This window comes from Somniosus microcephalus, chromosome 14, assembly GCF_052327205.1.
Source record: "Somniosus microcephalus isolate GS21.2 chromosome 14, FLI_Smic_1.0, whole genome shotgun sequence".
NCBI lineage: Eukaryota > Metazoa > Chordata > Chondrichthyes > Squaliformes > Somniosidae > Somniosus > Somniosus microcephalus.
The window spans coordinates 9,040,013-9,065,294 of record NC_141000.1 but is presented as its reverse complement, the minus strand read 5'-3'; the positions used below and the strand labels follow the sequence as shown (position 1 = coordinate 9,065,294).

The window sequence follows — 25,282 nt, the reverse complement described above, 5'->3', positions numbered from 1 at the left end:
TCAGGCTAAAATAGTAATCAACTTTAATTATTTATAAGATTACACTGAAGCAAATTAATACAAATTGTAGCCAGCAGTAGTAAACTGTTTTGAAACATAATAGTCTAAAATCTTAGCTGTTCTTTTTAGAATATTTTAATTAATTCTCTGATGAACGTTATATGACTTTATTTTGCCCCTTCTCATCACCTGAAAACAGAGTCAAAAAGGGAACTAAAGTCCCTCAGAAAACCCCAGAGTTCTTGTATGATTCTTCTGGGTCTCCACAGGCAGATTACCTTTGATACCCAAGATAATCATGATATGAATTAATTTGACTACCTGTGAGGATATGGTTTGAATACCATCCCCTTACCTGTCTTTTGAGTTGTTTGCTCATGAGGTAGAATTACACGGATACAGGCTGTTATAAATCTCATCATCATGAAGAAACGACTCATGAAATAACACTGGACGGCCAGCTGGTGGCGCCGTCCAAGGAGTATAAATACGCGGGCGTGGGCCCAGCTTGCTCAGGGACATTTTGTAAGACAGGAACTAGTGAAGGACAACTAGACCTCCATGTTCTGAAACAAGTTGATTAAAGCCTTGCTTTATACTCACACCAAGTGGGTAGTGAGTTTTATTACGTCACAGGCCACCTGTGCTGTTGTTTATCCCCCACCTGAGCAGGTGTCCTAATCCCATGTGCCTGTTCTGTACCCATATCCCTTTATTCCCCTTTCCTTCAACCATCTAGCTAACCTATTCCTAAACGTCGACATGGTTTCTGCTTCACTCGCTGACAGTCTCGCAACCCTCTTCCTAAAAATGTTCTCCTGCTCTCTGTCCTAAACCTCTTCATTTAATCTTAAATCTAGGTTCTTTCATTCCAGACCCCTCAATCACTGGAACCAGTCCAACAATTTCTATCTATTCTGTCCCACCCCTCTATAATCTTAAATATCAAACCATCCCCTAATTTTCTCTGTTCCAATAAAAACAACCAGACAGCTAACCAAGGCCTAAAGCAATACATATTGAAATTTCAACTGACGTGAACCTCTTTTGGTGGTGTGGCAGTCAAATATAACAAGTGCTGTCTTTTCTGTCCGTTGGCAACTGTGCATTCATTAGTAATTCAGCGACATGCAATTAATTTATGGACAAATGCCACACGATCACTGTGGAGAACCAGCTAAGCCAGATGGCACCCACAGAAATATATTTCTCTCCAGCCAGTTTAGTATTCTGTCTGCCCCAGACATCAAGACGAAGGGGATACCTTTAAAAAAAAAAAAATACATCTGTCTATCTCGTTCTAAAGTCACAACAGCAAAAAAAAAAAATGTCATTTTACTCTTTGAGGCACAGCAGAGCTCTGATTCCACCACAGGGGCCCGACTTGGCCCCGGAGCAAGTAAACTGAAGTGATATATTATGATGTGATGTGAAGTTTTAGGATGGGAGATGACATTTTATGGAGTGGTAGATTGTGAGGCAAGCAGTTTGTGACCAGCAGAATCTGAAACCAGATGGGCAAAAGTAAAATTTTGTACAGCCTTCGATTAGTGTGAGATTTGCTAATTAAAATCACAGCCAGGCACTGTAGTTTGCTAAGATGATGTTTGTATATTACTAAAAACATCGTGAAGCTACAATTATGTCAAGCCATTAGTTTGTGCAGTGTAGCTTGTGATAATCCATAAGAGGCAGAATGCTATATTGCAAGAAAAAAATCCCGCAGAAAGAGCTTGTATTACATGTGACTTAATCGTTACTTCCAAGTCGGCAGATAGATGAACCACAATATCTGAGGAATGCTATGATGGGGATTGAAAGGCTTAAGAGGTGTTTTTCCAATTACTGCTATGGTTAAATACAGCCTGAGCCTCAACCTACATTTTGCTGGAACATGCTCAGTTTATAGTTCCTACCCGAAAAAACATATTTAATTCTTTCCCATGTATTTTTGAGTCATTCCTCTCCCTTGTGTTGTATATATTTACTCCTGCTTTCCTTCCTTCAGGTCGCTGTGTCTCAATCAAGAGGGTGGACAGGGGCCATGCCAGTGCCACTCTATAGTCAGGTGTATAAGAGTAGCCTGGGATGACCATCTCTCTGACTTTGTTTTCCTTCCTAGCCATTTGGAATGCCCCTGGCCTCTATTTGGCTCCTTGTTGCGACTTTGAGATCAAATAGCACGTTGGAGACCCAAAGCGCTGCACCATTACGCTGCTGTGCTCACTTCGTTGTTCCAACTTCCCTCTTCCCTGCTTCGGACCCCGTTCCTGCTGCAGGTACCATTCTCCGACCAAGAGAGGTGGCAGATGACCCAGCGTGATTGTGAGGCGCGCTAGCTGCTGCTCGGGCTGATATCCTTTAGTCTTCCCAACTTTCTTTGGAGAATGGCCCAGCCTCCAGTCATCACCTCAGGGGAGCTTAAAGTGAAAATGAGAACTTGCAAATAGTGAACTGGAGAAGTGAACCCACACCCTGCTACTTCATGGCCGAATGTGCTAGTGCAGAAATATGCTGCACCAGCCTGATATGATTTATAAATGCATCAGATATGATGTACATCAGGGTTCTAATCTCTTTTGTTTGTTAGCCTCTGCAGCCCTGCCTCAACTCCAAGGAGTCTATGCTGGTCTTTCAGCAGCACTGCAGGGTAGCTGAGGAGTACCACAAAGTGCAGAAAGAAATCGCACTGCTACAAGAAAGAAAGTAAGTGACGTTCCCCACAATCGCAATTTGACGCTTTGCACAATATCATATATTCATGTATTGCATTAACAATAGTTTCTGATGTGGACCTGATGCCCCAGAAAACATCGCTTTACACCGCTAACCACTTAATTCTGTTTTTAGTTCCTACAAACCTAAACGCAAACATAAAAAATAAAAGGGGAAAAATTCAGTTGCTTTGCGCCTCCCGTTAGCGCCTTAAGAGGGCGCTAATGGGTCGCAAAGCAACTAGCGCCCGGGCGCGGCGATGTTTGCACCGCTCACGAAATTGACCAGACATTTTGCAGCGGCACTAAACACTGCCGCCACGATCTCCTGCGCCGGCAGATCGTGACGTCAGTCGAGCGTGCAACGCCCCGGTTGCGCCCCGGACCAGATATTGAGTGGCGCCCCCTGCCTTACCGCCTGCCGCTAGCAACGACAGGTTGAGGGGAGCGTTTTGCAGTTGGGAAGGGACTGGGGGAGCGCTATTTAAAGGCGACCGCTTCCTGCCTTTTTTGTCAGCGACACACTTCTGGAGAGATTCAACGCTGTGTTGAGTTTTGGGTACTGAGCAGCACTATGCAGGTTCATTTTGATTTGACCTTCCTTGCATCAATTTAGAAGAGACTGTGGGGGCTACACTCTGAGCTCTTTCCCTGGGCCTCTCCATTGTTCTTTCCAACAGATTTGATGTACAGGTCTCTCCAGGCCGAGATTCAAGGTTGCAATGAGCAGGGTGTGGATGGAGAGCAAGATCAACCCCCCCCCTTTAAGAACTGGCCGGCGCCAGTGTGTCTGTGTTCCATTGCTGACTGACATCACATGAGCTTCGACAGCGCTCTGAGGTAACGCCTCGCTCCTCGGCGTTAGCGCCTTAAGAGAGGTGTGTAGTGCCTGATTATAGCGCTCCAATCACCTCCAGGGGCTATAGAAGCCAAGTTTGCTGTCGGAGGTGATAATTAGCGTCAGGCGCTAAACTTTGCGCCCGGCCGATAATTGCACCCCAAACAGGGCAATACCGAATTTCTCCCCCTTATACTGGGTAACAATAAAAGTGATTAAAGCTACCCCGCTGGGTAGGTAATTATATTGCATGGTGTGGTACTGAGCCACGCAGAACAGGAAAGTCTCAGGTTTAATCCCTGGTCAGTGCTGAATGAACTGATCTCCAGCCAGAGTGGCAGCAGAGGCACTGTAACTGAGTTCACCCCCCCACCCCCCGGCTGGGAGCAGAAATCAGCCAAAGTTCCTGCTCCTGATAACTAGCCACTGATGCCTTCTGGAAAGTATGTGTGTGCCAGAAAAATTTCAGGTGTAAATTAATTTTTAACAGTGTGATAAATCGTAATTACTGCCAAACAACCTCTCTGGCCCTGAAAATTTAATTTTACAAGCATGGTGTCTCATTCCTTCAGAATTTAATTAGTGTTGGAGATTTTGTTTTAAAATTATTATTTTTTTTTACTTTCTGTTCCTGTCTCTGTCTCTTTTATCTCTCTCTTTTAATCCTATCTTTCATTCCCTTTCTTTATTTTGCTTTCGGTACATGATTTAAATCTACTTTATACTTCCTGGTTTATACTCTGCGGGGTAGAGTTTCCGCTTTGGGCGCAATCGGCGACTAAGCCGCAAATTGTGCCCATTTTGAAATGTGTTTATTTCCCCGAGCTTCTGCTCAAACTCATTTACATATCGCCAAACGCAAAATCTGCCGTGAACCAGCACAATTGGGCAGCATTTTAAAATGTAATTTTTTTTTAAAGTTTGTTTTAAAAAATATTCCTTGGTATATTTGAGAGTGGTAACTCAATAAAGTTTGATTACTACAGCTGAAAATGGGTTTATCACAAAAGATAAGCCTTTTAAGTCACAGTGACTGACGTAAGAAAACTACTAGGCACTTGGTCTAAGCGTTAAACAAAGCTTTAATCAACTGTTTTACAACATGGAGGTCTAGTTGTGTCCTTCACTAGTTCCTGTTAAGAATGTCCTGCGCAAGCTGGGCCCGTGCCCGAGTATTTATACTCTCCCTGGACAGCGCCACCCGCAGGCCACTCAGTATTATTTCATAAGTCTTTCTTTCATGAATGACTGATTCATGTCAGTGTCAATCCACCATCTGTGAGCAACTTGATTTTAAATGATTGAAAATTACTTTTAAAAAAATATACAAAACTATTTTATCATTAGATTGGGGTACAGTAGTGAGTTTCTTAGTAAATTAAAAATAGATCATTCAAAACTTTTTAAAACGTGCTTGTAAGTGTCCTTGCGCCCAAAAGTTCCAGCTTAATTTTTGGAGCCTCTTTGAAGGCTCGCAAACAAGCGCAATTAGCAGAAACTCGCCATGGTGATTAATTCACCCTGAGGGCGTGGCCAGTTTTGTGGGCGGGGCCTGCTTCCAAAGCAATGTTTTTAAAACTAGCACAAAAAACTCGAGTTGCACTGAATGCAATTTGCATTTAAAATTCCGCCACCTTTTTGCACTGGTTACGCTGATCTCCAGGGAATTGCTCTGAGAAAACCAGCGCAATCGAGGGGCGACACCGGGCCTGCCTGTCTCAGTGAGGATTCTTCAATCTGTTTCCTTGGCCTGCTCACAAACGCCACAGATCACCCTTAGGGGGCACCGCGCTGGATCAGGCGCACAATGAGAGCAAGGGGGCAAAATTCAATAGCCCCCCCCCCCGAAAACGGACGTGGAGATCGCGGTGTGCGATTAACCCGCGCCATTGCTTCCGATGCAGGCAGCATGCCAGCTTTGTGCTGCCTGCTCATTTACTTTGATTGTTGCATGCAGCCAGCGCTAACCGTGCTGCTGAGTGGCTGCACACCTCAGCAGGGGGCCCTAGATTGTGCTAGCCTGCACTACTTAAAGCCATCCTGCACCCCTTAAAGGGGAGGTGAATTCTGGCTGGAGCAAGTGCTGGAACTGTTTGTCGACGCGAGTCTGAGCAGGAAGAAGAGTGATTTGTGGCGCAACAGGGGAGGGAGCGTGCTCCAAGGTTTTCTGACGTTGCACTGGAGGCCTTGGTAGAGGAGATGGAGAGGAGAAGAGGTCCTCTATCTACAGGGGGCCAGGAGGCCCTCCAGACAAACTGCAAAGGCAGTGGGAGCAGATAGCTGTGGCTGTCAATGCCAGGAGTCAAGCCCGAGTATCTGGATGCAGTGCCACAAAAAAGTTCAATGACCTCACACAAATGGTCAAAGTCAGTGAATTCATCTTCAAATGCCAGATCCCACCAACTGCACAACGAGCCTCACACACTCCTCAATGCACCACACCCCCATCACTCACCTACCAAACAATCTCTATCAATCACGACTCATACCTCACATTCATAGCTTCACCTCACGCCTCACACCCACATCTCACAGCTTGCACACACTGCCAGCTATTCAGCCATGACAGGCACATCACACAAACAGATTGCGCCACATTTACTGACATACTTCCCTCACTCTTTGCAGGACAAGTTGGCGCATAACCGGAAGCAGCAGGAGGTAACTGGCTGGGGACAGGCACAGCTGCATGTCCTTACCCCGATGGAGGAGCCAGTCGTTGCCATCATTGGAGCGGCCATTGATGAGGCCATGGCCAGCAGCGGGGCTGAAACCATAGAAGATGCCAGTATCCTCAAAGCTAATCCTCCTTCTCACAACCCACTTCCCCCTCATCCCACAATCACTTCTGATTTACAAGCTGCAGATGGTGTAAGCATGCACCTCTTGCTTTCCCCGCCTCCCTCACCACAATCCTACCCTTGTGTCTTTCTCCTTTCAGATACCCAAGAACTGCAACCTGTCCAGGCAGTGGTGGAAGGGCAAGAAGTGGAAGAGCAAGAAGACAGTGATGAAGCAGAAACACCATCACGTGATTTCACTCTCGCAGCCACCAGCTCAGATACCGACACTGTGCGTAATTTAGAGGATAGCGTAGAGGCAGGATCTGCATGTAGTGAGACACCGGGCATGGGTGGCTTGAAGCCAGGGCTGAGGGCAGGGGATAAGGGTAGCGCAGGTGCCAGCTCCCCAGAGGGCGAAGTCACACACGAGTTCTGCTGCAGAGGATTCAGATGAGCACTTTGATGGGGGAGGGCAACAGAAGAAGGCTGATGGGTATGCTCAATGAAATGCTTGGTGCATTGGGAACCCTGCCAGAAGGCCTGCGTACAATGCCAAGGAGCATGGAGGAGTCCGGCAGCAACCTGGCGCGGGGCTTGGTGCAGAGCTTGGAGCCCATCCTTCCAGCATGGCAGTGATGACCAACTCCATTAGCATACATGCGGACACGCTGATGGACATCATGATCTACCTACTTTGCAAACCTCTGGCGGACTCTCACTGCACGCGCTCTAACACCCTCACCAAGATGGCGTCCGGCGTGACTCGCACTGGAAGCGCGTGTGCACGTGCCGCGGATGCCATTTTGAATCCAAAATGGCACTCATAGCTCCGAAACAGCGGGCGTTAAGGAGCCAAATTTTGTGGCTCGAGTCTCTGCTGAAAAGCTTGATAAAACTGTGTGGGCAGCTGTCAGTGTAGTGAGTGGTGAGCTTCGGTTGTAGATTAAGGATATGAAGCATTGGTGAAGGGATTTGAAATAGAAAGAATTGAAATCAACAAAAGACGAGGAATTGGCCCCATTTTATTTAATTGCACAACAATTAGCACAATAAATATTTACATTGTACACAGAAGTAAATTAAAACTACTAATTTGAAAATAAATAAGCAGAAGTAGCAGGGATTCATTTCCTACTCTCAGTAACACAATACAGGAAACTCTTTGGTATCCGGCACCGACGGGACTGGGATGGTGCCGGTTGATTAAAAATTCCGGATGACGGAGAGCGTTATCTACCGAGGCTATTTTTAACAAAGAAAAATAAAAAAATCAAGAAATGTGCAGTATACAGTAATTGGGTACTCACCTACAGAATGTTGTGTTAAATGGATGGTGGAAGATGCTTGATTAAGTACAGTACTGCCAGTTGAGGGTAATGCAATGCAATGACTACCAGCAGCGTGGGAGACACACAGTACCCCTGTAAAATGGCGGATCGGAAGAGACTCCCGGCAGCGCGGGAGAGTCAGACTCCTGTTATTGAGGTGTTCCAACTTCCCACAGCGCCAAGAAGCCGAGTAGTGGCAGTTTGAAGAACTACCCCCACTGACTAACTCGGCCACCGCGGGAGACTCGGACTCGGCAACATTGCCGGTTATTGAAGTGTTGTTTTCGGAGTGAGAATTTTGCCGGTTAATAGAGAATTCCGGATATTTAGGTGCCGTTTAAACGAGAATTTCCTGTAGGTGGGTTATGCTGCTAAAACAATTACAGCAGTATTCACTATTCAATCAAGAAGTACAACGGGAGTAGATGCTTCCAAAAACATTTCCCTTGCGCAATAAGCTGCATAGATTAGGAATATTGCAGCCAGATCCTATTATGTCCGTGTATAATTGAGACACGGACTGCAGGAGTTGATTATAACAAGTCTTTACTGAATGGAGACAACCTGGAAACTGAAACTACAGAAGCCTGCTAGGACCTTTTATACAGGGGTGGTCACTGCCGGCACTGCAGTCTGAGACCAGTTATTCCCTTAAAGGTACATACACAACAATTCCTCCCCTTTTAGATAAACAGTACATAACATTCATTTAACAACTAAATAATAACTAATTACAATTACAATTACGGTTGCTAGATACATTGGTTGAAGTTAAGCAATTGTAAGTTCAGTCTTTGAGGAGGCTTCCTGATTCTGTCTGGATAATGCCTCTTTGGGATATCAGGTGCTTCTGGCAAGGTTGAGTCGGGATCAATGTCGTTGTTTGGTTCATCTGCTTCCAATATCACCGATTCTGCGGTAAATGCAATTGGTACTTCGGTTTCATCGTCGGGTGTATCAGATCGTGGTGTGGAGTTGACGTTTTCCAGTGACTCTAGAATCTGGTCAGCATGGCGTCTTACAATGCTCTCCCCAACGTCCACGGTATACATTAGAGGTCCTTGCCGTGTACAGATCGTTCCTGGCTGTCATTTCTCTGTGCGGTAGTCCCGGGCCAAAACTGGTTGACCTATCTTAAAACTCCTGGTCGGCCTTTCATTCATATTCTGAAACTGCCTGTTCTCCACATCTCTTCTGACGTTCGGCTTAACCAAATCCAAGCGGCATCGTAGTCTTCGATTGAAGAACATCATGGCTGGAGTTTGGTTGGTAACCGCATGTGTCACATTCCGGTAGGCAAACAAGAAGTTATCCACCTTGTGTTGTAGGGGTATCTCTTCATTACACATTGCCTTGATAGCCTTCTTGAATGTTTGAACAAACCTCTCGGCCAATCCATTAGTGGCTGGATGATATGGGTCGGATGTGTAATGCTTAACACCATTGTTCTTTAAGAACCTCCGGAACTCTTCAGACACAAACTGTGGTCCATTGTCAGAGCAAATCTGTTCAGGCAGCCCATTCCTGGCGAATATGGTTCGTAAGACTGTGATAGTTTTTTCTGTGGTGGTTCAGGACATTTTTATTACCTCTGGCCACTTTGAATGTGCATCCACCGCAATTAAAAACATCGAGTCCATAAAGGGACCAGCAAAATCAATGTGCACCCTTTGCCATGGAGATGAGAGCCACTCCCATGGATGTAGAGGGGCTTGTGGTGGGGCGTTTTGGACCTTCTGGCATCCTGTACAGCTCTTGGTCATCTCTTCGATTTCTCTATCGATTCCCGGCCACCACACAAACGCTCTGGCTAAGTTCTTCATTTTTACCCCTCCCAGATGACCCTCATGAAGCTCATTGAGCACTCTATCCTTCAATTTGGGTGGAATTACTACTCTGGATCCACACATCAAGGTTCCTCTGCACACTGACAGCTGTTCTCTTCTCGGTGAGAATGCTGACAGCTGTAGTTCGCCATGTGCTGGCCATCCCTTCACCGTTAAATCATAGACCCAGGAGAGTGTCGGGTCATTTCGTGTTTCCTTTTCTATGTTTGCATTCGTCACAGGGAGACATTCGACTATACTCGAGTGGAATAACTCCACTGGATCCACTGCCAGTTCTTCTTCCACCGTCGGCAACGGTAGGCGCGACAATCCATCAGCATTCCCATGCTGTTTAGTTCCTTTGTACTCGATGTCATATTGGTGAGCCCCTAGGAAAAGGGACCACCTCTGTAGCCGTTGTGCCGTCATTATCGGTACGCCCTTCTGAGGGTTGAAAATGGAGACGAGAGGTTGATGATCAGTCAGTAGAGTAAATTTCTGACCGTGCAGGTAGTGATTGAACTTCTTCACCCCCCACACCAGGCTGAGGGCCTCTCTGTCAATCTGGGCATAGTTACGCTCGGCTGAAGTTAACGAGCGTGACGCAAAAGCTATCGGCCTCTCTGAACCATCAAGGAATTTATGTGACAGTACCGCCCCAATGCCGTAGGGAGACGCATCACACGCCAGTCTTATCGGTAGGGATGGGTTGTAGTGAGCCAATACTTCTCTTGAAGTGATTAGGTCCTCACTCTTCTGAAAGGCCCGCTTGCATTCATCGCTCCATTTCCATGCTACTCCCGTTCGTAGTAGGGCGTTCAGTGGATGCAGAATTGTGGACAAATTCGGCAAAAACTTATGGTAGTAATTCACCAATCCGAGGAATGACCTCAGTTGCGACACATTTTCAGGCGCTGGAGCCTTAACTACCGCTTCAATTTTGTCAGGGGACTTATGCAACCCCTCTTCATCAATCACGTGGCCACAATACGATATCTGTTTCTTAAAAAACTCGCACTTGGGGCGATTGGCTTGTAGCCCATGTTCACGTAGTCTAGTGAGCACCTGCTCTAGGTTGGCAAGGTGTTCACTGTCACCTTCACCTGTCACTAGGATGTCGTCCAAGTAACACTGAGTCCCCGGAATCCCTTGCAGGACTTGTTCCATCGTTCTTTGCCATATCGCTGGAGCTGATGCTACTCCGAATACCAGTCGATTATACTGGTAAAGACCTTTGTGAGTGTTTATCATGAGGTACTTCCTAGAGGATTCTTCAACCTCCATCTGCAAATATGCTTGTGCTAGGTCAATTTTTGTAAAACGCTTCCCTCCAGATAGTGAGGCGAAGATATCTTCTATCCTTGGAAGAGGATATTGTACTGTGTGAAGGACTGGGTTCACCGTTACCTTGAAGTCCCCACAGATGCGAACCTTCCTTGGCTCCTCAGACTTATTGTTTAATGTTTTTTTCATGACAGGAACGATAGGTGTTGCCCACTCGCTCCAGTCTGCCTTAGATAACACGCCTGCATTCTCCAGATTCTCCAGCTCTGCCTCGACGGCTGGGCGAATTGCATATGGTACCGGTCTTGCTTTGAAAAACTTGGGAATTGCATTCTCCTCTATTTTTATCGAGGCGGTTACGCCTTTAAGAGTGCCCAGTTCTTGTTGAAATACCTCTTTGGCGTCAGCTAAGATTGTTGACAATCATCCAGGAGTGAAGTCGTCATCCTTTTTACCAGCCACCGTCAGTGCCTGAATGGAGTGCCAGTCTAAACTTATCTTTCTGATCCATTCACGTCCCAATAACGGTGGTCCACCATCTTGCAGAATGTAGAGATACAATTTCCGTATTTTCTTGCCGTTGTATTCGACAGGTACCCTTATTTTTCCTCTGGGGTATACTTTTTGCCCCGTATACGTCCTCAAGACAATGGATGTCTCTCTCAAGGGTATGTGTGAGAATAGCTGCTCGTAGTCTCGTTGATTCATGACGGTTAGAGCTGATCCTGTATCCAATTCCATTTTGACTTGGGACCCTGCTATTGTGAGGGTGACCCAAATGGTTCGGTGATCCTCTTTTGCGATTACGTTGTGAAGTTTGAGACAGCTTAGTCTCTTGTTCCCGGATTCACTATCGCTCATCTGGTCTTCGGAACTACGGTCTGTCATCTTTTGTACTTTCCTGTACGGTTCCTTAGTAGCCTTTTTGTTGTCGTTGGTCTTCTTCCCAGACCTGCAAACTCGTGCAATGTGTCCCATCTTTCCGCATTGCCTGCATATTTTGTCCTTGGACCAGCAGTCCTTCTGGTCATGGTTTGTTCTGCCGCAGCGATAACATTTTGCAAATCCCCGTGTCATTTCGTGGGTGCCGTATTCCTGTGGCTTTTGTTGTATTTCCGCAGCTCCCCTTGCTGCTGCTTCGTACGATACTGCCACGCTGAAAGCCTTATCTAGCGTCAGCTCTTTCTCTGAGAGTAACCTCTTCTGGGTTCCTTCACTCAGGAGTCCACAGAAAAATTTGTCCCGTAAGGTATCTGCCAGTCCTGCTCCGAACTGGCAGTGCTTTGATAGCTTGTATAGTTCCGTAAGGTAATCAGCATTGCTCTCATTTTTATGCTGATTTCTCCTGTGGAATTTAAATCTTTCTGCTATCAGCAGCGTTGTAGGATTTAGGTGTTCCTGTAGGATAGCAACAATTTCGTTAAAACTCTTCGCCTTCGGTTTGGCTGGAGTAATCAGGTCCCGCAATAGGCCGTACGTTCTTGCGCCCATTAAATTTAGCAATACTGATGCCTTTTTCTCATCGGCTATTTCGTTTGCCTCGCAATATACCTCGACTCTTTCCACATACGTGGTCCAGTCTTCTGTTGCATTATCAAAGGCAGTGATATCGCCAGTCTTTGGCATCTTGAAAATCTAAGATGGCGCCTCCCGCGCTTTTCCTTCTTCCTCGCCGAGTTAAGATGGCGCCTCCCGCGCTTTCCCGCCGCTGCCGCTGCTGTCAACGCTGTTGCTGGCGAATATATTTATTTTACTATCCTGTAATGGCGACACCCTATGGTCTTCACGCCTCCCCGATCGCTGCTGCCAACGCCACTCTGCGGTATTTTATTTTTCTATCGCGCTTCAATATTTGCTCCGTTAATTGAAGAACCGTTCCCGTCGTGGAGCGGACCCTCTGAGACACTTCCCTCCCTCTTCTTAGGTCCGAACGCTGCCCGGCTTCGAAGCACCGGCCGCGCCCTGAGTGCTCCACCCTCTCTCTCTCTCTTTGTTTCCCGACTCGCTGCCTGGCCCCGTCGCAGAGCCACCCGATCGAGCTCTAGCCCGCCGCAGCCCAGGAAGGATCAGTGCACTACCTGCCACCAGCCCGATTAGCTGGGAAACCACAGACTGGAGAACCAAGCCTGGCTCTCGACAGTCTCTCCTGCAATTTTTTCAATTCGATGATTTGGAGTGCGGTTGCCCACGGTCGACGCCCGTTTCTCGAGTTCCTTGGATTATTATTTTTTTTTCTCTTTCTTCTGGCTCCGACCTTCAATAACGTCGTCTGCGGTGCTGCCGAGTTGCAGGTAAGTTCATTTCTTTCTCGTCGCCAGTATTATGTCCGTGTATAATTGAGACACGGACTGCAGGAGTTGATTATAACAAGTCTTTACTGAATGGAGACAACCTGGAAACTGAAACTACAGAAGCCTGCTAGGGCCTTTTATACAGGGGTGGTCACTGCCGGTACTGCAGTCTGAGACCAGTTATTCCCTTAAAGGTACATACACAACAGATCCCTATCAGATTATTGCACTTGCCACACATTTTCCTGTATTATCTCATTCATTTTCCTGTATGATAATACTAAGGAAAAGCGCAGACACAAAAGAAAATTTGATGTTGAAAATCTAAAACAAAGTTTCTGTATGTTCTTGCTATGTGGTCACCATCTTGTTCTGCTGTTTCTCACATTCCCTGAGTTACTAAACAAAACGAGGCAGGTTGGCGATGGATACTAGTTGGTGAGGACAGAAGAAATGAGGGTGGGGGGGTTTTTTGAGTAGGGGATGACAATGGCAGTTTTTGAATGGGGAGAGGGATAGCGCCTGAGGCGAAAGAAGCATTGACAATGTCAGCTGGCATGGGAGCCAGGAAGGGGGAGTTGGGTGGTCAGGAGTTGAGTGGAAAATGGATTGAGGAAGCAGGAATGCACGTCTCATTGGTGGCCAGAGTTTTTACCGTGGAGTCGGGTTGGGTGCGTGCGGGCTGCGTCGTGGGTCGGGAGTGCGACGTTCTGCTCAGCGCGTTCTTTAGGGCAACTTTAACTTAATGGCCCCACTTAAAGCAGTCATGCGGGTTTCCCAGCCCAGTTAAATGGAGCGGGTCTGATGACTCGTTTCCAACGCCGATATTTAAAGCAGCCTTGCACACAACTCATTTGAAGGCTGCTAGAGGAGTGTGGAAGCTGAAATACAAAAGGTCTGAGTACTGTTCCAAACTATCAATGATGGATACTCACAGAGGGCTGCACCCTGATTTTTTGATGCATCCCTGCATACTCTGGTGGAGGCAGTGAGGTCCTGTTCCCCGCAGATAGGCGCAGGAGACCTCCCAAAGACAACAAAAGGGCCTGGTTGGAGATCGCTGAGGAGGTCAGCAGCAGGGATGTGGTCAGGAGGATGTGGATCCAGTGCAAGAAACGATTCAATGATCTCATGAGGTCAGGAAAGGTGAGTGCAATGCTACACTCACCCTCATCCTGCTGTGTCTCTCAACACATCCCCATCACTCTGCCTTCCCAAGCCTACTCCAGCACATCATTCCTCACACCAACATACCTTGCACCTCCACCCATCCCTCTCTCTCTGTGTACATACACACATCCCCATCTTACTAACCACCCCTCACACTCACCCTCATCCTAATGCAATCATAGCAAGTAACACCACACAAGGAGGCCATTTGGCATTGTCACCCCACTCCCTCATAGTCACCCTCTACAGAAATGACCCATCCATTCCTTACATTCATTCCATCACTCTCACTCAAATTCTCTTCTTTCCCTCCTTGCAGTTGAAGAGAGCCCAGAACACGCGGGAGAGGCAGAGAACCGGAGGTGGCCCTCCATCCTTCAGCACTTTAACTCCAGCAGAGGAGGGGGTTCTGGAGATCTCTCGAGTTACAGAGCTGCTGGTGGTGGGAGACGGAGAGAGGGGGACCTCACAGCAACCCGGTGACAGAATTACATCTCATACAACCACATGGCATACAGCAGTCACTCATATAGTGACTGATGACAGCAGCCAGTGAAATGTCATCATGTGCATAATGGTATTGTTACCCATTCTTAATATAACATTTCTAATTCATCTCTTTACTCTCCCACAGGTCCATCAACTGCACCCCCCCACCCCCACCGCCCCCCCTCACTGTCCAGCCGGAGGGGGAAGATGCCTCCTCAGAGGAAGCTCCAGCCTCTGAGGGGAGCACCGTCACCAGACCCAAGCGCACCCAGAACCAGGGCAGATATGCACACCTTGGTGGGTCCTGTGCGACATAGAATAGAGTTGTCCCCTGGTGTCTCACACTTCACAAGTGAGCAAGAGCAGATGGTGGAGACAGGGACAGCAGTGGAGACTCCTCGCCGGAGGGCGCAGAACGCTCCAAGCTCTGCTGAGCTGCATGCAGATGCTGAACCTCGGGGACCATCGAGAAAAAGGGTGATCTTGGAGGGGCAGCAATGATTGCATGAGGCTCTGGCAGCTTTTGCAGCTGTGATGTGTGCAAATGTAGAGAGAATGGAGGAGTCCATCTCCAACATGAGCACCACCATCTCGCAAGTGATGGTGATGATGTGCTGTTCCATGGACAGGATGGCCACCTGCATGGAGCAGCAAATGCGACAGTCCATAACAGATTGCAGGACCCTCATTGACCTCATCTCGAGGAGGGATATTACTGTAGAATTGGGCGTTCATCGCCCCACTGATGTGCAGCAGGGAAGTGTGGGTGACCCATGAGAGGGATGATGGTGAGAGGGGACATGGAAGTGGGGGCTCTTCTCAAAGCACTCCCACTTCTCCCCCGTTGCCTTTCCCTCAGTCAGAGCCCCACATGCTGCCTCAGATCCCGCTGGCTGAGTCTGCCCCTGCACAGTTGCAGGAGGAGCCCTCACAGGCTCCAAAACCCAGAGGCCATCCACCAAAAGTGTCTAACCAGTCGCAGCAGGGAAGTGAGCAGCCTGCCTCTACCTCTGCTGAAACCACAGGGGCTGCACCTTGTAGAAGCACTCGGGAAAGAAAAAAGACACAAAAGTAAATGCACAAGGGTATGCACATGGGTGTATGAACAAATGTTAGTGTTAAGTTTCAGTTATTCTGATTACACAGATAAATGTATTTCTTAGCACCACTTTCCAGTCTTGTCCATTTTTGCCTGCTACTTTGGAAGTGGCTTTGTCACTTGGAGTGAATGGTGAGACATAACTTAAGCTGGGGGTTTGGGTGAGAGGAATGGTTTGGTCATTGTGGGGATACTTTATGGTGTCGCTAGTGGCGGGAACTTAGTACAGCATGTGGCAGCCATATGGGTACATTGGAGCAAGTTAAGTAAATCTAGCCATGATGAGGCCATCCCAGACCTCCCGGGCAGCAATGTGTGCCGCTGCTGGTGCTATCTCCACCTCAGGTTCCTCCTCCACCTCAGGTTCCTCCTCCTCCTCCTCCTCTGAAGAGGCTGTGCGCTCTACGCCTTGCTCCTCTTGCAGCTCCAATCCTCGCTGCTGCGCTATGTTGTGCTGGCTGGTGTGTACTGAAGGGCTCCTCCAGATCTGTCAAGGCATCTGAAGCGCATCTTCAGCATGCCTATTGTTTGTTCAATGACACATCTGGTGGACATGTGGCTTTCATTATAGTGCTCCTCGGTCTCAGTACTTGGTGTCCTCAAGGGTGTCATGAGCCACGTCGTCAGTGAACAGCGCTTGTCTCCAAGCAGCCAGCCGGTAAGTCTGTTTGGAGGTGCAAAGAGCTGAGGGAGGGTAGACTGGCGCAGCACGAAAGAGTCCTGACAGCTCCCTGGGAATCTGGTGCACACATGCATGATGATCTTTTTGTGGTTGCAGACGAGCTGCACATTGAGGGAGTGGAACTCCTGACTGATGTGGGGGTGCCTTGATGGCCACATGTGTGCAGTCAGTGATGCCCTGCACCTGTGGGAAACCAGCCAGAGTGGCAAAGCCCAGTGCCCGCTCAGTAACACTGGCTTCATCAGTGGCAAATTTCATATAATTGGCTGATTTTTTGAAACATGTCATTGGTCACCTGGGTGATGCATCTGTGGGTGGCCGACTGCGAGATCCTGCAAATGTCTGCTGCAGATCCCTGGAAGGAGCCTGAGGCGAAGAAGTTGAGGGCACTGGTGACTTTGACAGCCACTGGTAAGGAGTGTCCACCAGGTCCTCTGGGCAGCAAGTCATGTTCCAGCAAGTTGCAAATGTCTGCGACGACCTGGCGCGATAGCCTGAACCTCCTTTGGCACTGCTGCTCAGTCATGTCTAGGAAGCTCATCCTCTGCCTGTATAGCCTGTGTTGGGGGTATCGCCTCTGGTGCACTGCAGCCCTGCGCTGATTCCTCTCTCTCCTGTGAAGCATCAGGTCGGTGAGGAGAAGGCTGCTGGTTTGGTTCCTGCTGTTGGTGGTGGGGCTCATCTTGGTCTGATTCTGAGGACCAAGATGAGACATAATAAGCGACACCCATGCTGATGAAGTAGATGGCAGATCAAGTGGAGATCAGAGAGCCAATCCTTCAATGTTGTGTTAGTGGGTAGCAATGTGGTGAGAGTGGCTTCCGAGGTTGCAGAAATGACCTGCAAACTGCTGACACCTAAATCTGTGGACAAAAGGGAGTCAGCAAGAGCCTTTCCATTAGCCAAGTAAGCAGGTGTAAGGTGGGAGTATTTATGTACTTTCCCCAGCTCTCAATGAATGGACTCGCCAATGGCCACTGAGCTTCCGCCTCCCCCTTCACAGGCGAGTTACCCGAGCTGCGGGAATCTCGTGCTCCTGCAGTAAAACTCAAAAGCTGGTGTTAAAAACCCTCTTAAGGGTTCCTCAACAAGCAGTTAATGACTTGAATGAGGTTGCACGCCTCTGCCAATCGGGTCATGTCGCGCATTCAAAGCTGCCCGAGTTAAACGCGCGAGGTGACGGGATGACGGCGGGTTCCCGACGCACTCGCTATTTCCGGGATTTTTACTGCTGACCTGCCCCTAAACCCGCACGCTCGGCAACGGGAAAATCCCGGCCGATGAGTTGACAAGCATATAACAGGAATATATGATTTTATTTTGACATACAGTAAAAGGAAACAAGGCTATTCTCCCAGCACAGAAGTCGCGCAGAATTTATGGAATTCTCTACAAATTCATGAGATTTTCGATATTTTCAGTGAGGCTCTTAAAAAATTGCTCCTAACAGTTAAATTCAGAGAAAATCAGCAAGACTTGGTGGGGTAATTTCGACTTTGGGCGAACTCGTGGAAATGAAGATCGGCAGAGATGTTTAACGAGTGGCTGAACCGATATAGCCCATTTTACACCGCCACCCAAAGTGTGTCCAGGTTAGAGTGAATTATGGGCTGCAACATAATCTTATTGTTTCAATGGCTATATAAACAGTTCTGGCTTTGGTGTGGTGATTTAAGACATCTGTAATTCTCTAACCCAACTGTTAATTCTATATTTAGGACCTTCATCAGACAAAGTAGGTCAATTTCATTTCTTAGGCTATTATTACAGAAATAAAATTAAGACTTGTATTTTGATTTTCCAGTCCCTCAAAAGAAATTGTGAATTGTAATCTTACATTTTGAAATGAGCCTGCCAAAGCCTCGATAGAAATGTCAAAGGGCCACGACAAGTATACTTTGGAAACATAGAAAAATAGGAGCAGGAGTCGGCCATTCGGCCCTTCGAGCCTGCTCCGACATTCAATATGATCGTGGCTGATCCTCCATCTCAATACAGGAAACTTTGTGATATCCGGCACCGACGGGACCGAGCTGTTGCCGATCTATCAAAACTGCCAGACATACAAAGTTAATGTTGAAGCATATGGAGGTTTTAATCTCCGTATCTGACAACAAACACTGTTGCTTAGCAACAGCTTGTAAACAGTCGGCCCGTACCTTGGAAGCGTCTCTGTAGCTTAGCAACAGCTTCAGAGAGACTTTCCAGAGCCCGATTGTTGAAAACAAAGCCACGAGAAGAAAAAAAACCTAACAAAACGGCTCCTGATTTCTGCCAGTAGATCGAGGTTTCCGGACATACAACCTCCGGATAAACCAAAGTTTCCTGTACCATATTCCCGCTCTCTCCCCATACCCCTTGATGCCTTTTGTGCCTAGAAATCTATCTATAGAAACAATTTAAACGGTCTGCTTAAGCTTCATTTTAATGCCGCGCTTTCCAAACACTTCGGTTCCTAAAATCGAATTGAAGTATTGAGGTAGCTGGATTGAGACTGCTGTTAACACGGTCAGGCACGTTTGTACAGTGCTTACCACCGGAGACTAGATTGTGAATGAGTGCCACCTGCTGACCAAACACGAACGGTGCACTCTCAGTGTATCACAGAACAAGTTGAGTGACATAAGCAAAGTACAGTAGTACTTTTATGTTCAAAAGTAGAAGGTCGTTGGAAAGCTGTGTATTTGTGAACTGTACTCATTTTGTTCATAGATGTATTACACAGTTCATAGACTGCAAGGCAAAATGAGCAGTCTGCAGATCAAGTAGTTATTGGTCCACATAATATAACGGTTTCACCTCAGTGAGACCAATAAACAATCCTCCTCATCAATTTTTGTTCCTCCCCCCTTTTTATCCCTATTTTTCTCTCCATGTTCTCCCTCCCCTTCTCCTTTGCTGAGAACGTTGACTCCTTGCTGTGGGACGTTTCGAGGAGTGCGAGACAGCACCTTGCCCAAATGCCCATTCTCCATGGGTGAGCCTAGGCAGCGGGTGTAAGCCAGTTATACGGCTGCGGGGCGGACATCGCAGCCAAGCCTGATCCTATCCTCACCCAAACACAATGGCATACGCACTTCCAGCAGAAGAAGTTGGATAGCATTCAGGAGTGGGAATTTTTACTATTGTTTCCTCCTAAGCATATTATCTAAATGACGAGAGTTTGCGGAGCTCTGAGATGCAGAGGGATCTGGGTGTCCTAGTGCATGAATCACAAAAGGTTACTATGCAGGTACAGCAAGTAATTAGGAAAGCTAATAGAATGCTATGGTTTATTGCGAGGGGAATTGAATGCAATAGTAGGGAGGTTATGCTTCAGTTATACAGGGCATTGGTGAGACCATGTCTGGAGTACTGTGTACAGTATTGGTCTCCTTATTTAAGGAAAGATGTAAATACGTTGGAAGCAGTTCAGAGAAGGTTTACTAGACTAATACCTGGAATGGGCGGGTTGTCTTATGAGGAAAGGTTGGACAGGCTAGGCTTGTATCCACTGGAGTTTAGAAGAGTAAGAGGTGACTTGATTGAAACATATAAGATCCTGAGGGGTCTAGACAGGGTGGATGGGGAGAGGATGTTTCCTCTTGTGGGAGAATCTAGAACTAGGGGTCACTGTTTAAAAATATGGGGTCGCCCATTTAAGACAGAGATGAGGAGAAATTTTTTCTCACAGAGGGTCGTGAGTCTTTGGAACTCTCTTCCTCAGAGGGCGGTGGAAGCAGAGTCTTTGAATATTTTTAAGGCAGAGGTAGATAGATTCTTGGTAAGCAAGGGGGTGAAAGGTTATCGGGGGTAGGCGGGAATGTGGGGTAATCAGATCAGCCATGATCTTATTAAATGGCGGAGCAGGCTCGAGGGGCCGAGTGGCCGACTCCTGCTCCTAATTCGTATGTTTGTATGTTCCTAATCCAGGGGCCTGAAAGCCATTGAGGTGTTCTTACTGGACCTCAACTTAAGATCAACTAATTCATCTCAGACAAGGAATCGAATCTGGTTTGTTTCTGATCTCTGGCAGCTTAGCTCAAATGGTGGCACTGAGTCAGAAGGTTGTGTGTTTAAGCTGCACTCTCCGACTTTAGCACATAATCTCGGCTAACACTTCACTACAGTGCTGGAGGAGTGCTGCCTTGTTGGAGGTGCCGCCTTTGGGATGAAATGTTAAACAGAGGCCTATTTAGTGGACGGAAAGATCCTGCGGCACTACCCGCCGAAAAGCAGAGTTTTTCTGGTGTCCTGCCAACATTCCTCCCTCAACCAACACCACCAAAAACAGATTAATCGGTCATTCATATAATATTGCTGTGGACCTTGCTGTAAACAAATTGACTGTCACACTTGTCTACATAACAGTAAAATAATCCATTGCCTGTGAAGCATTTTGGAACATTCTGATGACATGAAAGGCGTTACATAAAAGCAAGTTTCTTTCTTCGGAACTCAACTATTCACTATCTTAAGCAGCTGAGTGACTGGGGGAGAGCCATGACTTTCGGTTGAAGGGGTTAGCTGTATCTGAAGGATAAGGGGGTCGGCCATTTAGGACTGAGATGAGGAGAAATTTCTTCACTCAGAGGGTTGTGAGTCTTTGGAATTCTCTGCCCCAGAGGGCTGTGGATGCTCAGTCATTGAGCATATTCAAGGCTGAGATCGATAGATTTTTGGACTCTAGGGGAATCGAGGGATATGGAGATCGGGCGGGAAAGTGGAGTTGAGGTCAAAGATCAGCCACGATCTTATTGAATGTCGGGAGCAGGCTCGAAGGGCCGTGTGGCCTACTCCTATTCCTTATGTTCTTATATTTCTTAACTCATAGCGACGAGCAAAGACAGTACACTATCAAGATTGAAAAAAGTAGGCAAGGAGACGAGGGTAAATCAAGAAGTTAGTGGTTAGGTGGTATCAAGCTTGGTTTTAAAAGCTGTAGATTATATGAGGAAGGGAAAGTTAAAGGAAGAAACATTTTTGAGATCCTGAGAAAGAATGAGTCAGTGTGGGAAACAGTGCAATAAGTCCTGATTTCATCTTTGAGTTCAGTATAGAAAGATAAAGAGCTAATGAGGTGTTATCTATTACTGACTGACATAAATCGTGCCATTCGTGTAGAAAGGACTTATGAAATATACTGGGCGGCCTGCTGGTGGCGCTGTCCAAGGAGAGTATAAATATTCAGGCACGGACCCAGCTTGCTCAGGGACATTTTGTAAACAGGAACTAGTGAAGGATAACTAGACTTCCATGTTGTGAAACAGTCGATTAAAGCCTTGTTTAATACTCTGACCAAGTGCCTAGTAGTTTTCTTACATCACTGACTTTTTTTCTAAATCTTCTCTCCTCCTCTCCTGAAAGCACTACTTATAATGGGATACAGTTCCAGAGGTTGCAGCAACCCTCTGGGACCTCAGCCAGATGGTCATTCTTCATGTGAACCTAGCCAGTGAGTGTTGGAAGAGCCGGTTGTTACACATCTGGAGTAGAGTTACTAGACCAGGATTTCCATATGTGCATGGATCGCTGGGTTACGAGACCAGGATCGCAATCTTGTGAGCATGAATCACTGGGTTAGTAGACCAGAATTGCAACCATCTGTGCATGGATCACTGCGTTACAGTTCATTAGCATGCCACAATGATTAGCTCCACATGACATGACAGCTATAATTCAGAAATGAGCAAGCTAAGGATGCCATTCATTCAGATCAAGGTAAGAGGCTGTGTCCTAAACCTTTGTTTGTGCCGGCCTACTGGTATATAGAAACATAGAAACATAGAAGATAGGAGCAGGAGTAGGCCATTCGGCCCCTCGAGCCTACTCCGCCATTTAATGAGATCATGGCTGATCATCCAACTTCAGTACCCTGTCCCTGCCTTCTCCCCATAGCCCTTGATCCCTTTAGCCTTAAGGGAATGATTCCTGTGTTTGAATGGGTAGAACTGAGGTGCACCCGATATTGGGCCACATGTCAAATTTAAATGAGACTGGCTAGCTGTGGACGCCTGCTGGGTGTCTCCGGGCAGCTCGCCAGCGAAGAAGCTTTTGAATCTCAGTAAGTGGTTAAAGGGGAAGGGAGGGCAATTGATAGGCGGGAGGGTGATCGGGTTGAAGGCAGGGCGATCTGGACATCGAGACGGGGGTTAGGGGGGGTTCGAATTGGTGATCGGGAGGGGGTGCAAGAGGTGGCTGGCAGTGGCCTGCTGTTTTTATTGTGGAGTTGGGAGGAGCACTTCTGCTCCTCCCCGCTCCACATTCAGCAAGTATTTTTTCTATACTTTCCTTTCTGGTAGAGACCTGCAGTGGTCCCTTTAAGCCTGCATGTTGGCCAGCTGCAGTCAGGGCAACCCAATTTTTCACAGGGCCTCAAACAGGCGTTAAGCCCCTTATTTGCATATGCAAAAGGCATAACTCCTGTTTCGGGTGCGGGCTCTGGATGCCTACTATTTTTTGCCTATACAAATATGGAGGACAACGTACTTCTAGCTCGTAATGAGCACGTGCTTCATGCCCATAAAATGGAGGTTTAGGAGCCCGTTTAGTGCCTGAAAACAGGCGCGTCGCCATCAAATGTCTAGCTTATATTTCGAAATACAGTCAAACATCATTGTAATAAACTCTTTCATAGAACAAACGTTTCCCCTGGTCCTACCTGAATTTCAGTGACAGTCAGGAGATGTCCAAACCTCAAGATGATTAGATACTTTGTCAATTCCAACAAGTCTGTAATAGTGAGGGTAACAATTGTTTTTTTTTTATTGTGATGTGTGGCTTCGCAGAATTTCAGTAGTCTGGTGAAATCAAATTATTTCAGTGATGTTATTTTAGAATTTGCAGATATTTAGAATTTTATTTTGTTGAGGTTTGGCTTGTAAATTTGGAGTTCGGGATAGCTACAGGTTGCGGAAGAAGCACTGTGTAATTGCAGCGTTTGGGCATTGCTTTCTCCACTGCAATTTTTGAGCATTATTAACTCCCTGGGGCTGTGATTGTGCTTGATTATAGAATCATATGGTAGAGAAGGAGGTCACTTGGCCCGTAATGCCTATGCCGGCTCTCTGAAAGATCTGTCCACTTTGTCCCATTCCGCTGGCCTTTCCCTGCACCTGATTAAATTGATCTTTATAGAATCATGGAGATCTTGTTAACTCAACATATGTGACGTGACACCATCAACTAACTTTGTTGTACTTGCACAGTGGGACCTTTTTATCATGAAATTTGATTTGCCAGGGTACAATGTCACTATATTTGAAGACAGCTAACTGAACAGTCCAGAGAGAGTCATAGAGTTATACAGCACAGAAAGAGACCCTTCGGCCCATCGTGTCCGCGCCAGCCATCAAGCTCTGTCTATTCTGATGCCATTTTCCAGCACTTGGTCCGTATGGCATTTCAAGTGCACATCTAAATGCTTCTTGAATGTTGTGAGTGTTCCTGCCTCTACCACCCTTTCAGGCAGTGAGTTCCAGATTCCAACCACCCTCTGGGTGAAAAAGTTTTTCCTCAAATCCCCTCTAAACCTCCTGCCCCTTATCTTGAAATTATGCCCCCTGGTTATTGACCCCTCTACTAAGGGGAAAAGTTCCTTTCTATCTACCCTATCTATGCCCCATATAATTTTGTACACCTCAATCAGGTCCCTCCTCAGCCTTCTCTGCTCTAAGGAAAACAACCCCAGCCTGTCCAGTCTCTCTTCATAGCTGAAGCGCTCCAGCCCAGGTAACATCCTGGTGAATCTCCTCTGCACCCTCTCCAAAGCAATCCCATCCTTCCTATAGTGTGGCGACCAGAACTGCACACAGTATTCCAGCTGTGGCCTAACTAGCGTTTTGTAGAGAGTTTGAGAAAGAGGAAGCAGCCTGTACAATACCAAAACTAACCACACACTGTCCTGTCCAAGATCCTGAGACCATTTCCTGAAGCCTTTCCACCATCTACAAGGCACAAGTAAGGAGTGTGATGGAATACTCTCCACTTGCCTGGATGAGTGCAGCTCCAACAACATTCAAGAAGCTCGACACCATATTGGACAAAGCAGCCCGCTTGATAGGCACCTCATCTACCACCTTAAACATTCACTCCCTCCACCACCGGCGCACCGTGGCTGCCGTGTGTACCATCTGCAAGATGCACTGCAGCAACTTGCCAAGGCCTCTTCAACAGCACCTCCCAAATCCGCGACTTCTTCCACCTAGAAGGACAAGGGCAGCAGGCGCATGGGAACACCACCACCTCCAAGTTCCCCTCCAAGTCACACACCATCATGACTTAGAAGTATATCGGTCGATCCTTCATCGGCGCTGGGTCAAAATCCTGGAACTCCCTCCCTAACAGCACTGTGGGAGTACCTTCACCACACGGACTGCAGAGGTTCAAGAAGGCGGCTCACCACCACCTTCTCAAGGGCAACTAGGGATGGGCAATAAATGCTGGCCTTGCCAGCGACGCCCACATCCCATTAAAAAAATGAATTAAAAAAGAAATTTGCCGTTGCACGTTGATTGGCATTACGCTCTTGATCATTAAAATATTCGAGGTGAGCGACGGTAACGCTGCCGACCTGCCCAACATGGTGGCCACCGTATTCTGCACCGGAAGTGGGCGGAAGCGAGGCGGCCACCATTTTATCTTCAAAACTGGCCGTAACTCCCGGCATTGAAGGTTCCAATTTCCAGGCCCCCCCAAATGTCTCACCTTTCTCCACACCTGTAATGTAACACGAGATATTACGCAAGATTGCACCTAACCAACTTGTTGAAATCTTAACCCCACAGGACAAAGGAAAGC

At 47.1% G+C, this 25,282-nt stretch overlaps 1 protein-coding gene across 2 annotated transcripts in view; it reads left to right on the top strand.

Moving 5' to 3' along the window:
- Positions 1 to 25,282, top strand: part of map3k7cl (map3k7 C-terminal like) — a 118,904-nt gene that overhangs the window by 70,514 nt on the left and 23,108 nt on the right. For both annotated transcript variants that reach the window (XM_086006206.1, XM_086006207.1), the window contains exon 4: positions 2,591 to 2,706. In XM_086006206.1, the coding sequence (XP_085862332.1) occupies positions 2,591 to 2,706 (116 nt within the window). The remainder of the gene's footprint in view (positions 1 to 2,590; positions 2,707 to 25,282) is intronic.